Source organism: Rhincodon typus, chromosome 9, assembly GCF_021869965.1.
Source record: "Rhincodon typus isolate 14 chromosome 9, sRhiTyp1.1, whole genome shotgun sequence".
Lineage (NCBI taxonomy): Eukaryota > Metazoa > Chordata > Chondrichthyes > Orectolobiformes > Rhincodontidae > Rhincodon > Rhincodon typus.
The window spans coordinates 40,441,064-40,458,377 of NC_063340.1; the positions used below are offsets into that span (position 1 = coordinate 40,441,064).

At 41.2% G+C, this 17,314-nt stretch overlaps 1 protein-coding gene across 1 annotated transcript in view; it reads left to right on the plus strand.

Annotated features, from left to right (window-relative positions):
• Positions 1–17,314, plus strand: part of fancl (FA complementation group L) — a 97,854-nt gene that overhangs the window by 68,992 nt on the left and 11,548 nt on the right. The window contains exons 9-12 of the mRNA XM_048601310.1: positions 9,394–9,544; positions 13,248–13,331; positions 13,424–13,469; positions 13,584–13,665. Coding sequence (XP_048457267.1) covers positions 9,394–9,544; positions 13,248–13,331; positions 13,424–13,469; positions 13,584–13,665 — 363 coding nt within the window. The remainder of the gene's footprint in view (positions 1–9,393; positions 9,545–13,247; positions 13,332–13,423; positions 13,470–13,583; positions 13,666–17,314) is intronic.

Below are 17,314 nucleotides of genomic sequence, written 5' to 3' on the forward strand. Positions count from 1 at the left end.
CCCAATATGCCTACAAACTCTCTTGAATTTACATTGAGTGTACTGGTGAATGAGAATTATTGGAACTGTATGGGAACCAATAGAGGTCCTATTGCCAGTTGAGGAAGTATTTGCACCCAAATCTTGGAAGTAAAGTCTTGCTGACTGCACCACATGACCTTTGATTTTGTAGGCAACTAGGATGCCAGCCCGGCTAGTTGCAATGTTATTACTGGTTCAAGACCTCATGTTGGAGACTTGTACATGTGATTAGGTTGGCATTTAAATTCACTACAAGAGATTGCATTGACCTCATTCAACCTTATCCAATATTTGACTGCCATTTACTATGTCAGGTATTCTGCTATGTACCTGTTGACTGCTGCATTTCTTAAGTTATATTTTTTCTTCAGAAATCAAACCACTTTTCTGGCCTGTGCCAACTTATCTTGCCGCTAGGATTCCCTTTTCCCCCTGCCAGTAGACCCCACTAGCACTCTTCATGAAGATGATATGTTTGGAGTTGCCAAAACTGGTTTGATGTATTTCCTGGAGATTTAATCAAGTGACATTTGCTGTCATGGCATTTGATGATGTGGCATTTTCCCATGGTTACTAATATTTTATTTACCTTAGCTGAGCGAGTGTTGTAGTTTTGACAAATTCAGAATAAAATATTTGACTTCTTGTTTTGTACTCAGATGAACAGCACGATTTATAATCAGAGAACACATATACTAGAAAGATTTAAGGATAAGTAATGTTTATCAAAAAACTACTTCTGTGATGTTTCCTTATTTTATTGCAAGACAACCTAAAAGGGTATATATTCTCAATCATGTCACTGCTCAATCTCATCTGTTCTAGGCAAAGCAACCCCAGGCGGTCTAATCTGTCTTCAAGACTGAAACTCTCGAGCTCAGGCAACGTCCTGATAAATCATCTCTACACCCTGTCTGATGCCATCACATTCCTTCTATAATGTGGATAAGGGTTCAGTTAGCTCAGTTGGCTCAATGAGTGGTTTGCAATGCAGAGTGATGCCAACAGAATGGATTCAATTCCTGCACTGGCTGAGATTACCAAAAAAGGATTCTCCTTCTTAGCCTCTCCCCTCACATGAGATGTGGTGACTGTCAGGTTTAGCCACCAACAGTCATCTCTTGTTGATGAGAGAGCAGCCGTATGATCTGGTGAGACAGTGGCAACTTTACTTTCCTTTATAATTATGGATTCCAGAACTGCACACAGTAATCTAGCTGTGGCCTAACCAATGTTTTATACAGTTCCAGCATAACCTACTTGCTGCTAAACTCTCTGCCTCAGCTAATAAATATGCCTTCTTAATCGCTTTATTCACCTGCCCTGTTACCTTAAGAGTTCGGTGTGCAAGTCAGTTAAGATCTCTCTGATCCTCGGTGCTTCCCAGAATCCCATTATTCATCATGTATTCTCTTGACTTGTTTGTCCTGCCCAAGTGCATCACCCCACATTTATCTAGATTGAATTCCATTTACCACGGATCTTGTATTTCATTTCTTGTAGTTGAATGCTATCCTCCTCACTATTTAACACTCCATCAATTTTTTTTTTTATTATCTGCTAATATCCTGATCAACCCTCCTACATTTAGTTGTAAATCATTTATATAAACCGCAAATCACAAGGCCCCAGCACTGACTGTGTGGAATCACACAGGATGCACACTTCTAATCAGCAAACCTCAACCATCACCCTCTGCTTCCTGCCACTCAGCCAATTGTGGAATCAATTTGTCAAATTTCCTTGGATCCATTGGGCTCTTACCTTTGCTATCCATCTCCCATGTGGGACCTTAACAAACTGAAGTCCAAGTAGATTACATCAAAAGCCGCCTCTACTCACCTGGTTACTCTTCGAAAAATTCAGTCAAGTTGATCAGACTCGGAATCAGTCATGATCCTGTTGAATGGTGGAACAGGCTTAAAGGGCCAAATGGCCAACTCTTGTTCCTATTTCTTATGGGCTTATGACCTCCGTTTAACAAAACAATATCAACTGTTTTTGATCAATCCTTCCCTCTCCAAGTGCAGATTGATTATGTCCCTTTATAAATTGCTTCCAAAATTTTCCCCACCACCGAGATTAGACTGACTTTAATTTCCCGATTTATCCCTTGGGTTAATGTAAATAGGCCAAAATTTGGCAGATGAAGTTTAATGAGGATAAGTGTGAGATTACCCATTTTGATCGGAGGAGTAGAAACACAACTTATTACCTAAATGGAGAGAAAGTTCAGAGTGTTTTGGTGCAGAAGGATCTGGATTCCATGTGCTTGAATTGAAGAAAACTAGTACAGTATCAAGGTACAGCAGGTAATAAGGAATGCAAATGGAATTTTAGCACTTATTGCTAAAGGAATAGAGTATAAATGTAGGTTCCTGTGTTGCTGCAACTTTACAAGACATTAGTGAGACTGCGCCTGGAGTCTTGAGTAAAGTTTTGGCTCCCTTACTTAAGGAGGGATGTAGTTACATTGGAGCCAGTGCAGAGGAGATTCACACAATTGATTCCAACAGTGAGAGGTTTATCTTATAAAGAGAGAGTGAGCAGTTTAGGCCTATAATTTGTGGAGATTAGAAGAATGGGTGGAGATCTAATTGAGGTGTATAAGATGTTAAAGGGAATTCGCAAAGTAGATGTAGAAAGGATGTGGAGCAATCAAGAACAAGAGGCCACAGTTTTTGGATCAGGGATGGTTGATTTGAAACAGCTACAAAGCTTCCCAACTGTTGTCGTAAAACATAAACTAGGCTGACCTTTGTGGTCACTGGAGAAGCTAGGGCACTTGTGGCTGATAAGCAGGTATATCTCATTGAGGAATCTTGCAAAAATTTCACCTTTAGCACTATGTAGCAGTACTGCACTCAGCTGGACTGTTCATGATGCCAGCTCAGTAAGCAAGCCTGAAATCTGGCTTGATAGATCATATTGAGTTTCTTTTGTTTGGTTAGCAAGGTAACCTTTCACTGAATCAGCTTCAAATAATCTTTCAGGGTTTTAACCAAACCTTTCTGATCTGATAGCTTAAAACTAAACTCATTATAATGAGGTAACTGATAACTTATCAGTTCTAAACTATCCCCTTTCTTTAGGCACAACTGTCTTGCACATCCAGCTTCAGCCAAGTATTCAAATCTGTAACCAAAATGGCTTTCTTCAAGCTATGGCTGTTTCTAACTGAAACCTAATGCATAACTGTTTACTCTGTTCACTGTCAAAATTAACCTAATGAAAATTAATCTGTGTCTTCCATTTCTTAATAACTAAGAAATTATCATGGCTACAGAAACATTTATAAATTAATCATTAAGACCCTTCATGGACACTGACCAAGCCCACATGCCACCAGTTTAAAGGCCAGACTCTCAAATGAATGATATTAAAATTTATATAAATCACACACTACATCACAACTGAACATCCGTAGCATAGAGCTGGAGTGATGTTATGAAGCAGCCTGTGATATGAAAGGATTAGCAAAGTCAATTGCTACTTCCAACCAGGAAACAGTCACTAAAATATGTAAAAACACTTTTTTTTAAAATTACTTGGAGAAAGTTAAAGATTGGCACATTAAAATGAGATGAAGGCAGAAGCTAATATATTCTGGGAAAAAAAAACAAGTTATTTTACAGACTTTTTAATATCTAACTATTCAACACTTCGATTTTTTTTGTGGCAAGTTTCTGTTTGTCAAGTGTTATTAATCACATTGCTGATAAAAACCAAGTTGCATCTGAGTGAATACAAGGTCCAACTTTTGATGAGGTTTCAAACAGTGATGAAGGAGTAGAAAAGTTGAAGTTTTCACTGATTTCAGTGATTGGTAGCTTTGAGAGCAGCTTGTTCAGAAACCTAAGGAACAAACACCTGCCTCTGGATTTCTGTGTTCTTTTGCACACGTGGCATACTGGGGTTGTGGTCCATTTCACTGGGGTCATAATGTAAAATGTTATATGTCTATCTCTCTGTCTCTCTCTAAGGTCTGGGATACACCTATTCACGTCCCGGGGATTTATCTACCTTTTTATGTGTTTTGAAACCTCTAGCACCTCCTCTTCTGTAATATGGACACTTGTCAAGATATTACTATTTATTTCCAAGTTCACTAGCTTCCATGTCCTCCTTCACAGTAAGTCCTGAGGTGAAATATTTGTTTAGTATCTCACCCATATCTTGTGGTTCCACGCATAGATGGCCTCGCTGACCTTTAAAGGGCCCTATTCTCTCCCCAGTTATTCTTCCGTCTTTAATATATTTGTAGAATTTTTTTGGATTCTCCTTAACCCTATTTGTCAAAGCTATCTCACGATCCCTTTTTGCCCTCCTGATTTCCCTCTTAAGTATACTCCTACGGCCCTGTACTCCTCTAGGAATTCACTTGATCCCAGCTGTCTATGCTTGACATATGCATCCTCCTTTTTCTTGACGGGAGCCTCAATTTCTCCAGTCATCCAGCATTCCCTACACCTACCAGCCTTGCCCTTCACCCTAACAAGAACATATTGTCTCTGAGCTGTTGTTATCTCATTTTTGAAGGCAAATACTTTTCAACTGTCCCATTCCCTGTGAAAAGCCTCCCCTAATCAACTTTTGAAAGTTCCGGCCTAATACTTTCAAAATTGGCCTAACTTCAATTTAAAGTTTATCTTTTATAGAACATAGAACAGTACAGGCCCTTCGGCCCACGATGTTGTGCTGACCTATTATCCTACTAAGCTCAAACTACCCAGCATACCCTACATTTTACTATCCTCCACGTGCCTAATCAAAAGTCGCTTAAAAGTCTCTAAAGTATCTAACTGTACTACCACTGCCGGCAGCGAATTCCACATGCCCACCACTCTCTGTGTGAAGAACCTACCTCTGACATCTCCCCTATACCTTCCTCCAATCACCTTAAAATTATGCCCCCTCATAATAGTCATTTCCACCCTGGGAAAAAGTCTCTGACTATCCACTGTATCTATGCCTCTCATCATCTTGTATACCTCTATCAAGTCACCTCTCATCCTTCTTTGCTCCAATGAAAAAAGCCCTAGTTCCCTCAAACTTTCCTCGTAAGACCTGCCCTCCAGTCCAGGCAGCATCCTGGTATATCTGTACACCCTTTCTAAAGCTTCCACATCTTTCCTATATTGAGATGACCAGAACTGAACACAATATTCCAAGTGTGGTCTAACCAGAGTTTTATAGAGCTGTAGCATAGCCTCTCGGCTCTCAAACTCAGTTCCCCTGCCAATGAAAGCCAACACACCAGACGCCTTCTTTACAACCCTATCAACTTGTGTAGCGACTTTGAGGGATCTATGGACATAGACCCCAAGATCCCTCTGTTCCTCCACACTGCCAAGAATTCTGCCATTAACCCTGTATTCTGCATTCAAATTCGACCTTCCAAAATGAATCACTTCCCACTTTTCTGGGTTGAATTCCATCTGCCACTTGTTTGCCCAGCTCTGCATCCTGTCAATATCCCGTTGCAACCTACAACAGCCCTCCACGCTGCCCACAACTCCACTAACCTTTGTGTCATTGGCAAACTTACGAACCCACCCTTCCACTTCCTCATCCAAGTCATTTATAAAGATCACAAAGAGCAGAGGTCCCAGAACAGATCCCTGCGGCACACCACTTGTCACTGAGCTCCAGGCTGAATACTTTCCATCTACTACCACCCTCTGTTTTCTATTGGACAGCCAATTCTATATCCAGACAACCAAATTTCCCTCAATCCCATGCCTCCTTACTTTCTGAATGAGCCTACCATGTGGAACCTTATCAAGTGCCTTGCTAAAATCCATATACACCACATCCACTGCTCTACCTTCATCAATATGTTTTGTCACATCCTCAAAGAATTCAATAAGGCTTGTGAGGCATGACCTGCCCTTCACAAAGCCATGCTGACTATTTCTAATCAAACTGTGCTTTTCCAAATAATCATAAATACTATCTCTTGGAATCCTCTCCAATAATTTGCCCACCACAGAAGTAAGACTGACCGGTCTGTAATTTCCAGGATTATCCTTATTCCCTTTCTTGAACAAGGGAATGACATTCGCCACCATCCAATCTTCTTGTACTACTCCAATGGACAGTGAGGACACAAAGATCATTGCCAAAGGGGCAGCAATCTCTTACCTCGCTTCCCGTAGAAACCTTGGGTATATCCCGTCTGGCCCAGGGGACTTATCTATCCTCATGTTTTTCAAAATTTCTAGCACATCCTCCTTCCTAACATCAACCTGTTCGAGCATATCTGCCTGTTTCATGCTGCCCTCACAAACGTCAAGGTCCGTCTCACTGGTGAATCCTGAAGCAAATTATTCATTAAGGTCCTCCCCTACCTTCTCTGACTCCACGCACAAGTTCCCTCCACTATCCCTGATTGTCGCTACCCTCACTCTGGCCATCCTCTTGTTCCTTATATAAGCATAGAACACCTTGGGGTTTTCCTTGATTCTACCCGCCAAGGTTTTCTCATACCCCCTTCTGGTTCTCCTAAGTCCATTCTTCAGTTCCTTCCTGGCTACCTTGTAGACCTCTAGAGCCCCGATCGATCCTTGCTTCCTCAACCTTAAGTAAGCTTCTTTCTTCCTCATGACTAGGTGTTCCACATGTCTTGTCATCCAAGGTTCCTTCACCTTACCATCCTTTCCTTGCCTCAGTGGGACAAACCTATCCAGTACTTGCAGCAACTGCTTCCTAACCAACCTCCACATTTCTGTCATGCATTTCCCTGAGAACGTCTGATCCCAATTGGTGCTCCGTAGTTCTTGCCTAATAGTATTGTAATTCCCCCTCACCCAATTAAATACTTTCCCATACCGTCTGCTCCTATCCCTCTCCATGACTATAGTCAAGGTCAGGGAGTTGTGATCACTGTTGCTGAAATGCTCTCCCACCGAGAGATCTGACACCTGGCCTGGTTCGTTGCCAAGCACCAAATCCAATATAGCCTCCCCTCAAGTCGAACTAATTACATACTGAATCTGCTCCATCCAAACTATTTGCACTTTGGAGGTTTCAGTCTATATTAGGGAAGTTGAAGTCGCCTATGACAACAACCCTATTACTTCTGCACTTTTCCAAAATCTGTCTGCCAATGTGTTCCTCAGTGTCTCTGTTGCTATTGGGGTGTCTATAGAAAACTCCCAATAAAGTGACTGTCCCTTTCCTGTTTTTGACTTCCACCCATACTGACTCAGTGGAGAAACCCTCCTCCACAACCTCCCTTTCTGCCGCTGTGATACCATCCCTGATTAGCAATGCCACTCCCTCACCTCTTATACCTCCCTCCCTATTTCTTTTGAAACATCTATACCCCAGAACATCCAACAACCATTCCTGCCCCTGTGTTATCCAAGTCTCCATAATGGCCACAACATTGTAGTTCCAAGTACTGATCAGGTTACATTTTAGATCAGGTCTATCCTTTTGCATAACTATTTTAATTCTAATAGAATTAAGAGTGCTTACCCCAAAGTGCTCCCCCCACTGACACCTTTGCCACTTGCCTTGCTTTGTATACAACAATTAAAAGATATCTGGATGGGTGCATGATAGGAAGAGATTAGAGGGATATGGGCCAAATGCTGGCAGATGGGACTAGATTTATTTAGGATATCTGGTCGGCATAGATGAGTTGGACCGAAGGGTTTGTTTCCATGCTGTATAACTCTATGACTCTATCACTGTTTGTCTCTTACTCTGTGTTTCTCTCTCCACCACCCCCCCCCCCCCCCCCCCCTCCCTCTCTCTCTCTCCCTCTCTCTCTCTCTCTCTCTCTCTCTCTCTCTCTCTCTCTCTCTCTCTCTCTCTCTGTTTCTGTCTTTTTGTTTCTCCAATTTCTACTGCCTGTTTGGCAGTTATTTTCCAAATAGTCCTTGGTTGCTGTAAAAGCACCATGCTGACAATCCGTAATGAAGGGCAACACGCTAACTAACAGTGGATCAGGAGGTCGCAGCCAATGTACATTGCCTGTGGGCTATAAATACCAGGTGGCTGCGCATCAGTGAACTGCACTTGAATGTTTAGTTTCTCCTGAGTCACAAGCAGCAGCATTTAGGGGACCAGTTGCCTTTTCCTGTAGATACTGCTGAAAGCAACACAGTTAGACCCCTTGCATCTGATTCATTTTGTCACCATATGCTTCACACACAGTCTCTGTGAGCAGTCAGTTCCTCTGGTGTTTCTTGTGGTTCAGTCCTTCTAATGCAAGCAATGATGTTTGACAGAGCTTTGACACTGCTCTGCTTAAGCCTTGAGGCTTCTTCTGTTGTACTAGACATATAGGTGGTATTTAATGGAGGTGTTGGGGATCTTGCCAGCAGGCTGGAAAGCCAGCGAGAACACTGTTGCTTTTTTTTTAGGGAAGACCAACTTATTAAGCGACACGTGGGCATTTAACTGGATAGTGGCTGGACTACGCTTGGAGTAGAAGTCACACACTGCCAGCAAATGACATCAGTAACTCGAATAAATGGCAGTGCTACCAGGGAGGCAGTGCCTGCTGCTAGTGTGACAGTCAACCAACGCAGTGTTAACACTGGATTCAAGGCTGCAGGAATGCAGTAGTGCAGTGGAGGGGAGTCCGCAACAGGAGCCAGGGGTGGCTGTTAGTGAGTCCCTCCCCCTCTTCACGTTGGGCCCCTCAATCCTGCCTTTGTGTGGCATCCATTTCCAGGAGATTGTAAGCAAATCGGCACAAAGTTTGCTTATCCTGCTACTGGCATAAAGAGCCTGTGGTGCACCACTGGGTTAACAGAAGTGGTGACATGGTGGTGCCCTTTAAGTAACCATTAATTGCCCAGTTAAGGGCCTCCATTGACAGCACAGAGGAAAGGCTGAAATCTGTCATTTCCAGCATGGACTTAATTCAGTTGGCAGTGAGAAAGCAGCAGGGATCCCTAACTGTGTCACTCTCCACCCAACAAAATGTCCCCGAGGCAATAAATATGTTAAAGGAGAGATTAAATCCATTTTATACGTCAGAATCCAGGCCTTTATTCTGTGTCTGTTACCACACTACTGCTGGGGTTATTGTGTGTATTTTGCCTGGACTGGAATTTTTGAAATTAATTCAGTCAGGAAATAATATTTCAGTCTCAAACATTTCCTCCTGGGGATATTATTGTATACACACCTCTATTCTGAAAAACAGACATTCTCCAAATCTCTCTGCCTTCTGCCTTTTAAGTCAAATTAGTATCCAGACTATAATTGTCCCTTTAATCCCATGGATTTCAATTTTGCTAACAGTTTATTATGTGGTGCTTTATAGTTCATATTCGAATCATCAGCACTATGTTCATTAACCTTCCCTATCGCTTCATCATATAACTCCGTGTTAAATGTTTTCTTTTTCAGAGCTGCTTAGTACACCTTCACAGTCAGTTTCTGGCAGCATTGGAGTCACTGCGGGAATTCTGGGATGTTATGGATGAGATTGATGAGAAAACCTGGGTGCTGGAACCAGAAAAGCCAGCACGTGCAATCACAACACGCAGAATTGCCATAGGTGCATATCTTTTATTATATATAATGGATCTATCTGACTAGTTCTGAAATGACATTGAGAATATATGAATATTGCAGATACGGATATGCTATTCAGCATTTCCTTAAACAAAATGGTTATAGGAATGCTGCTTTTTATGAAAAAAAGCTGAGGGGTGGCCTTCTCGAGGCTTATAAAATCATGAGGGGCATAGCTATTCACCCTACCCAAGGTTTTTTTCCCCAAGGTAGGGGAGTCCAAAACTAAAGGGCAAAGATTTATGGTGAAAGGGGAAAAATATAAAAAGGTCCTTTGAGGGGCAGCTTTTTTACGCAGAGAGTGGTGTCTGTATGGAATGAGCTGCCAGAGGAAGTGGTGGAGGCTGGTACAGTTACAACATTAAAATAGTATCTGGATGGGTACATGGATAGGAAGGGTTTAGAGGGATATGGGCCAAGTGCTGGCAATGGGACTAGATCAGTTTAAGATATCTGGTCAGCATGGACGAGTTGAACCGAAGTGTCTGTTTCCGTGCTGTGTATCTCTATGATTCTGTGTAAGACACCTCCAATAATGATAATCATACTGTATTTACTGTTACTCCTGGTTTCTGATGCTTTAGTCTTTCATCACTCATTACTTTCCTTTCATGTCTTATATGCTGTGAAATTGGTGAGGTGGGGTGGGTGGGGATGGAGTGTGGTGGCGGCAAGGAACCTTGAACCAAGTGCCCCTTCCCCACAAGGAGATAGTCTGGTGTCAGTAGACACCCACTTTGAGAAAGACCCACTTACTGAAGTCTACACTTGGGATATTCCTGAGACACCTGGCCCTTTCACCCTGCCTGCAACCCTCAACCCTGTGGAAGTTGAAGTTGCAGGGTGAACCAGCATGGAGCCAGAACAAGCCCCAAATGCCCTTACGGTCATTCACACAGAACTCCTAAGGCCAATGAGCTCTACTATGTGAGAGGTTACCCTCCATCCCAGCTGCTAACTCCCAGGGCTGCACCTAGATGTATTTGGAGGAAAAGGAAGAAGAATATCTTATGAGAGCACGTGGTTAGCATAGGTGAAATTTAATTATAAATAGAATTTTGTATTTGTAAATAAATGTAATTGTTAGATCACCTGTGTGATCATCTGTCATTTTAACTGCAGCTTCAACAATGATGGTAGAGAGGGTGGCCATCCTTAGCACCACAAAATGTTATAACTTTTGTCTGAAGGATAGCTGTTCTTTCTGTAGTGCCCATGCTAGTGTAAAATATTGTATAGCATCAGATGTTGTGAAGGCTTCCATTAGTTAGCAACCTTTGCTCTTCCTGTTGCTTGGTAAAAGTTAAGAAAAAACGAACAATAAAGATGCATTTGCAGTTGGGATTAAATAGGGGATGCTTTCCTCTCCAGCATCAATTCACCTACAGTCAATGAGCAATGTCTTCACCCACTGCAGTTTCATTTGAAGTGGCTGCCAAAGAAGTCCTGTTTGGGCTGGTGTGACAGCAGCTGCTGCATTGCAGAACATTCTGCTATCTCTACTTGGGGAAAATGCTACAGCTGTCACAAATCTGCAACATCCATCATTTATCCTTGCAGACTGTTTCAGTTTCCAGAGGATTGTGTAGCATCTCCTGTCTATACTGTACTATAATAAACCCTCAGACCTGATCGAACATGGAATCCTCATGTTGAGGAGACCTTCATAGCACAAGCAGAAGGTAAAGTTGTGTTGCATTTGTGCTAGTCTCATGACATGACATTGAGACCACTTCTGTGCAAACTATAACACCGCACACCTTGAATGCTGCAGCAGATTACACAGGCTTGTGTCTAGGGACATCCTCATTGGCAGCACCACTCTTCCTTTTTCATCTCAACAGCAGTCCATCAAAGACAAGAGACTGTGTAACGTTGCGTGTTTTCTCCACATCATTAGGGGATCTTTTGCTGGGATCTTTGCATTGAGACACTGCTTCACATCTGCAGGAGTTTGTTGCTGGTCCTGTGCCTCCAGATGCATGATTTCTTCATCAGTTTGCTTGGACCTCCATTGTACAGTGAACACTGAAATGACAACAACTTCTGTGCCGGGATCCATTGTTGACTGCCCGAGTGAGGCTATGTGGAGAATATCAGAAATAAAGCAGATCCTCAGTAATGTGATCAATCAGCTGTTGCAGAGACAAATGACATTAAACCATCGCCACCTAATATTTGACATGAAGGTCTCCAAGATGGAGGACAATAGGGTGCCTGTATGTGTTCCTCCTCTGTTCCCAGCATTCTGCCTCCATTTCTCTCACAATTAATTTCCCAAGTTGACTACTGCAGCTGTGCCCCTTGACTTTGTGAACAGATTCCCAGGACTGACCATGAGACATCCCTTGACTGATGTGGAACAGCAGCCTCGACTGATGAGTGACCAAGTGTCTTACTGACACCTGCAGCTCCCTGCCTGAGTTACTGCTCATTCTGAGACTGGTTGGACTCAATACCCAGGACTGACTGTAGTCCACTCCCTGGACTGTAAGGATATGGGACCCATGACTATGAATACTCCATTTGACTGACTGACCATGTCCAATGCCTGTGCTAATGTTAGATAATGACTTACTGTTCCAGTACCAGCTGACTGAAAACAGTCCCCTTTGATCTGACTGACGATCACGCCCCTTAAAGTTTGAGACTAGGTATTTAGTTGAAGCCCATTCAGTGTGTTGGCTGCTTAAGCCACGGCACACATTACAGATATAACTAATGCACTAATGCCATACAGCAATTTGTCTGCTCTCTTGACTGATCATTGCTAGCAAACCTGACATGCTGCCTGGATTTGTGTCTTTTAGTGGAGATGATGTTGAAGTATTGTGAGCCTGTAGTTCTGAATGAAACTATCATCTTGTCATTGAAAACGCAGAAAATTAACATTTTTTTTCTCAACATCATGAATCTGATTTTTCCATTCTTGCAGTCTTTTTCCAACCATCGCTGTTGCTCACTTTGTTTAGAATGAGAAAATTCTGCCCATTAATTCTTTGTCCCTTTGAAACATTGAAAGTCAAGTTAATTATAACATTCCTACGGTGCGGAAAGAGGCCATTTGGCCCATCAAGTCTGCACTGACCCTCCAAGAAGCATCCCACCCAGACTCAGCCCACTAGCCTATTGCTATAGCTCTGCATTTACCACTGTTAAACTACCTAGCCTGAACATCCCTGGACACCATGGGGAAATGGCCAATTCACCTAACCCTGAACATCTTTAAACTGTGGGAGGAAATCCACACAGACACTAGGGATCATGCAAGCTTGACACAGACAATTGCTCAAGGCTGAAATTGAAGCCGGGTCCCTGACACCAGGTCCCTGCTACACTAATTTTCTTAGCACTTGAGTGTATGCAAGTGAAACATTGAAATTATTACTCGATTTTCTGGCAGTCCTTATAAAATATTATGATCTGCTCAATAGCAAGTGTCAATTAAATAGCACCTTCATTCGTAAAAGTTGCAGGTTATTTCCTAGGAGAGTTAACAGATAAAATTAAACAGTGCCTTCTAAGGATTTGTGACAAATCACCAAAAGCTTGGTAGGAGAGGTGGAGAGACTCCAATATAAGTAGTCTTACTACACTGCTTGCTTTATGACAGCATGTCAGTAGTTTGAAGTTTGTTTTTTTTAAATTAGTTAGCAATTTTAATTACTTGTTCTTGGATTTCATAGGTAACAATGTTTCAATAAATGTGGAGGTGGATCCTAGGCATCCTAAAATGTTGCCTGAATGCTGCTTCCTTGGTGCTGATCATGGTATGTGACCCTCTTGAAATAAGCTCTGCTTTTCACATTTTTGCATATTGCTCTCAAAATGTAAAGTAATAACCATACTAATTTGATCCTAGTGGTAACTCCATTGAGAAATAAGCTGAACACCAACATGCATCTTTGGTAAGCAGTGTTCAAATATTGGTCTCATCAGAGCACTTGATGAAAAGAAATTGTCTTTTGCACCTCATGGTTCAAGGAAAATCTTTGCAATTAAATACAGGATATGCTTTCCAGGTCTCCAGAGTGCACCGTGCTGGAAAATCTAAAGAATATGTTGGAGGTAGACTTTCCATCCCCAGACACCCATGAGAAGTCTGTAAGTTACAACCGCTGTCTGATCATTCATTAGAGAAAACTAAAATTTGCAGATAATGCAGTTTACTGGGGGCTATATCCAGCTTTTAAAATATGTATATGGCTTCAATGGTGTGAAAGATGTCTAAAGTTTTCACATGAAGTTTTTGCAAATTACTGCAGCATTGAAAAAAATTGTGGGAGTACACAAAACTCTAAAAGTATTTGTATAAATGTTTTTCTTTAGGACAATATTTTGTGTAAGCTTCACCTGTAAACTGGAAATAGCCCTCCATATAAATTGAGGTAAAGTGAAGGCAGTAGGCTATTTAAAGCACTAAAAATTGTTTTGCATGTCAAAAGCCTGTGCTGTTCATCATATATTCAAGTGTTTTCATTTCTAAAAGTTACTATCAAAGCAAAATTCTTAGTCTGTCAGTTAAACATGCTTACAAACACAGAATGCTGAAGAAACTCAGTGTTAATGTTTTGAGTCTGGTATGATTTCTTCAGAACTGAAGTATCCTTACATTGTTGCTGCTATAAAGGGAGGCTGTAATCACAGCATGCAAATGTGTTACTTCTCAAAGATTTATAAGTTATGCTACAAATATAACTAATCAATCTTATAAGTAGGCTGAAATTATTGTGTGAATGTGGATTTAATTTATTTCTGACAAAATGGACACCTTGTAGCAGGAACCCAATAGCTAAGAAAGCTTTACCACTTCATTTCTCACTTCCGGTCTCATGGCTGTATACCACTCCAAAGATGCATTATTAGAAGAACATTGCTAGTCACACAGACTGGTCACTCCTACACTTTACTAATAAACTCTACCTTGGACAGGATGAAAATGCCTTCAAGTATGAATCTCTTTTATACCTTCTTGCTAGTAAGGAAATGGCATTGATATCTGATCACTGGATGCTCTAATAGCAATGGTGCATGGGAAATGTATGTATATTTCTCCATTCTACAGGAACCATAACTGCAAACTATGTATCTAGCAGTTTTCTATGAAAACAAATGCAATTATTATTACAAAGCTAGAAAAACTTTGTACATGAAATAAACTCCTAAATCTGTATGCTGTAAAAACACTAAAATGCATGTGCAGTTGAAATACTTTTAGTTAAAATTAGAACTTTTTGGAGCATAACTCCAAGGAAGGCTTTTGGAAAATGTATTTATTAGCTTAATATTCAATTAATATTTGATGCTGCCTTGGATGAAGTTAAACTTCAAATGTTACCTACATGCTTTCTGGACAATAATGCTCATTAGGCGAGGAGCTGATTTTCAGAATACTTTATATTTATTTCCCTTGGAGTATTTATTTCCTTGACATTTGCCTTATAATTTGTCAAAAGTGACTTTTTTCCTTCCAGCTAGCCAGTGAATTGTGAATTGCTTTTTAAGCCCATTAAATTGTTGTTCTACTCAGCTGAAACCAAAGGCTTCTCACTGTCACATCATGTTAAAAGGGTGGAAGATAATTACAGATCAGGAAGTAATTTGTTTTTTTCCTATGCCCATCGATCTAGAAAGCTCCTCAAGTCCTTCCAGTGTTGCATTCAACTATTCCAGACTTTATCAGCATAAAATTGGGACTTTATTCCACATGTTCAGCAACCTCTGTGTGTGTGTGTGTGTGTGTGTGTGTGTGTGTGTGAAGGAAGACTTTTTGATTTCAGTTCTAATATTAGCCTTTTACTAGATTCAATCTCTGATCCTTCATCAGCTCTTGAAAAATAAAATAATATTCTGTACATGTTAACTCATGTTCTGTCCAATGAGTAACTTTTTTGTGGGATCATGTGTTCCATTTCCTTTTTAGACTGAAAAGTCCCTAGCCCTCGAGTATTTTCTGCTAAATCTAACACTTGATATGGATCAGTCTTTGGCTTGCCACATTTCTCCAACTCTAAAGGAGGTAGATTTTCAACTTTGCCATCTCAGAAACACCATCTTTTCATAAAATTATCCTGATTTTTACCTCGCATGCCTCCCAACCCAACCCTCATGCCAGGTCTGTCTTATTTAGAGGTTGGAACAGTATGCAGTGTTCAAGCTGCAATCTGACTAGAGCACTGATGCTTTACTATTTATCTTCTGACTTCTAATCAACTGTCTTGGATTTGTTCCACATTCGACAGGCTTTGGTGTTTGCAGCTCTACATGTTTATCATGGAGTCAACAAAGACTCCCTAATGTTTGCTTAATTTGTTTTCTTAGGAATTGAAAGATCATTTGTGGTATGTGTATCTTCCTACTTGAGAGTACTTGACTCATATTACATTCCATTTGTTAATACCATTTATATAGTCTGGAGCTAGCAGTTCCCTGTGCATTGGTGACGGAATCATAGAATGGTTAAAGGTCAGAAAGAGGTCATTCAATCTTTCATGTCTGTGCCAACATCCTGGAAAAGCAGTATGTATCCTTTAAGAATAGGGGATCAGTGCTGTGGCGGTAATATCACTGGACTGATGAGCCAAAACCCTGGGATAATGGTTCATAATCACATCATGACAGAAAATGAAATTTGAATTCAATTTTAAAAATCTGGAATGAAGAGCTTGCCGAATAGTGAGCATAAATACTGCCTATTGTCAATAAAAACCCACTTGGATCAGTAAATGCCATTTAGAGAAGGTAATCTACCATCCTTATCTGGTCTGGCGTACATGTGGTTTTAAACCCACAGCAGTGTGGTTAATTCTTTACAGCCCTGTGGGCATTTATGGATGGGCAATAAATACTGGCCTAGCCGTGATGCCCTCATCCCATAAATTAATTAAAAAATTTAGTAAAATAGATTATCTAGTCATTTTCATATTGTTGTTTATGTTACCTTCGTGTATACAAATTGACCACCTTACAAGTTGCTATACATTAAACCTACTTCGTAGACTATTTCGGGTCATCATTGGGTCAAGAAAAGCACAATGTAAATGTAACTTTTGTTCTTTGTCTTTCCAAAGCATTTTAATCCCATTTACCAACTAACCCACCTACCAGTTTGACTAATTTTAAATTGGGCTAAATTTGGGTCATCTGTGAGTGGGAAAGCAGACCAGGTCAATCAGTAATTTAAAATACCATGCATTGGCATTGCAGACCATTAGGCCATACATCCCCACCCACACTGCAATTTTATAAGTAATGGCAGAGGCACTGAATGGATGACCTGACATTGGCCCAGTTGAGTGGTCAATTAATGTCCAGGTAAGACCTCATCCTGCTATCACTCTGATTTAATGGTCAGCAAGAAAGGCCTGCACTCAAATTACAAGTTTAGCCATTTGGTCTGCTATCATTTAAAGAGGTAAGCTGCCTCTTGTCAGGTTGCAAATGCCAATCAGAGGCCCCTTTTTGCATTTCTGAAACTGCACAACCATGCCCTCACTCCTGCCCTGTCCAATATGCCCACCATCCCTCTCTTTCTTGGGCCTGTCACAATGAGATCCCAGACATAGCTAAAGTTTGTCCATCACTCAAAACCACCTCCTTAGCATGTATCACTAATCTCTCTAGTTGTCCAGGGGCGGTCAGTGTACAGAGGTCTCAGCCTTCAATTGAGACCAGCAGCTCCATGAAATGGAATATCTTTGTGGAGAATCAAAGGGCCATTGCCTGGGAAACTAAAACCGTGTGAGGCAACTAA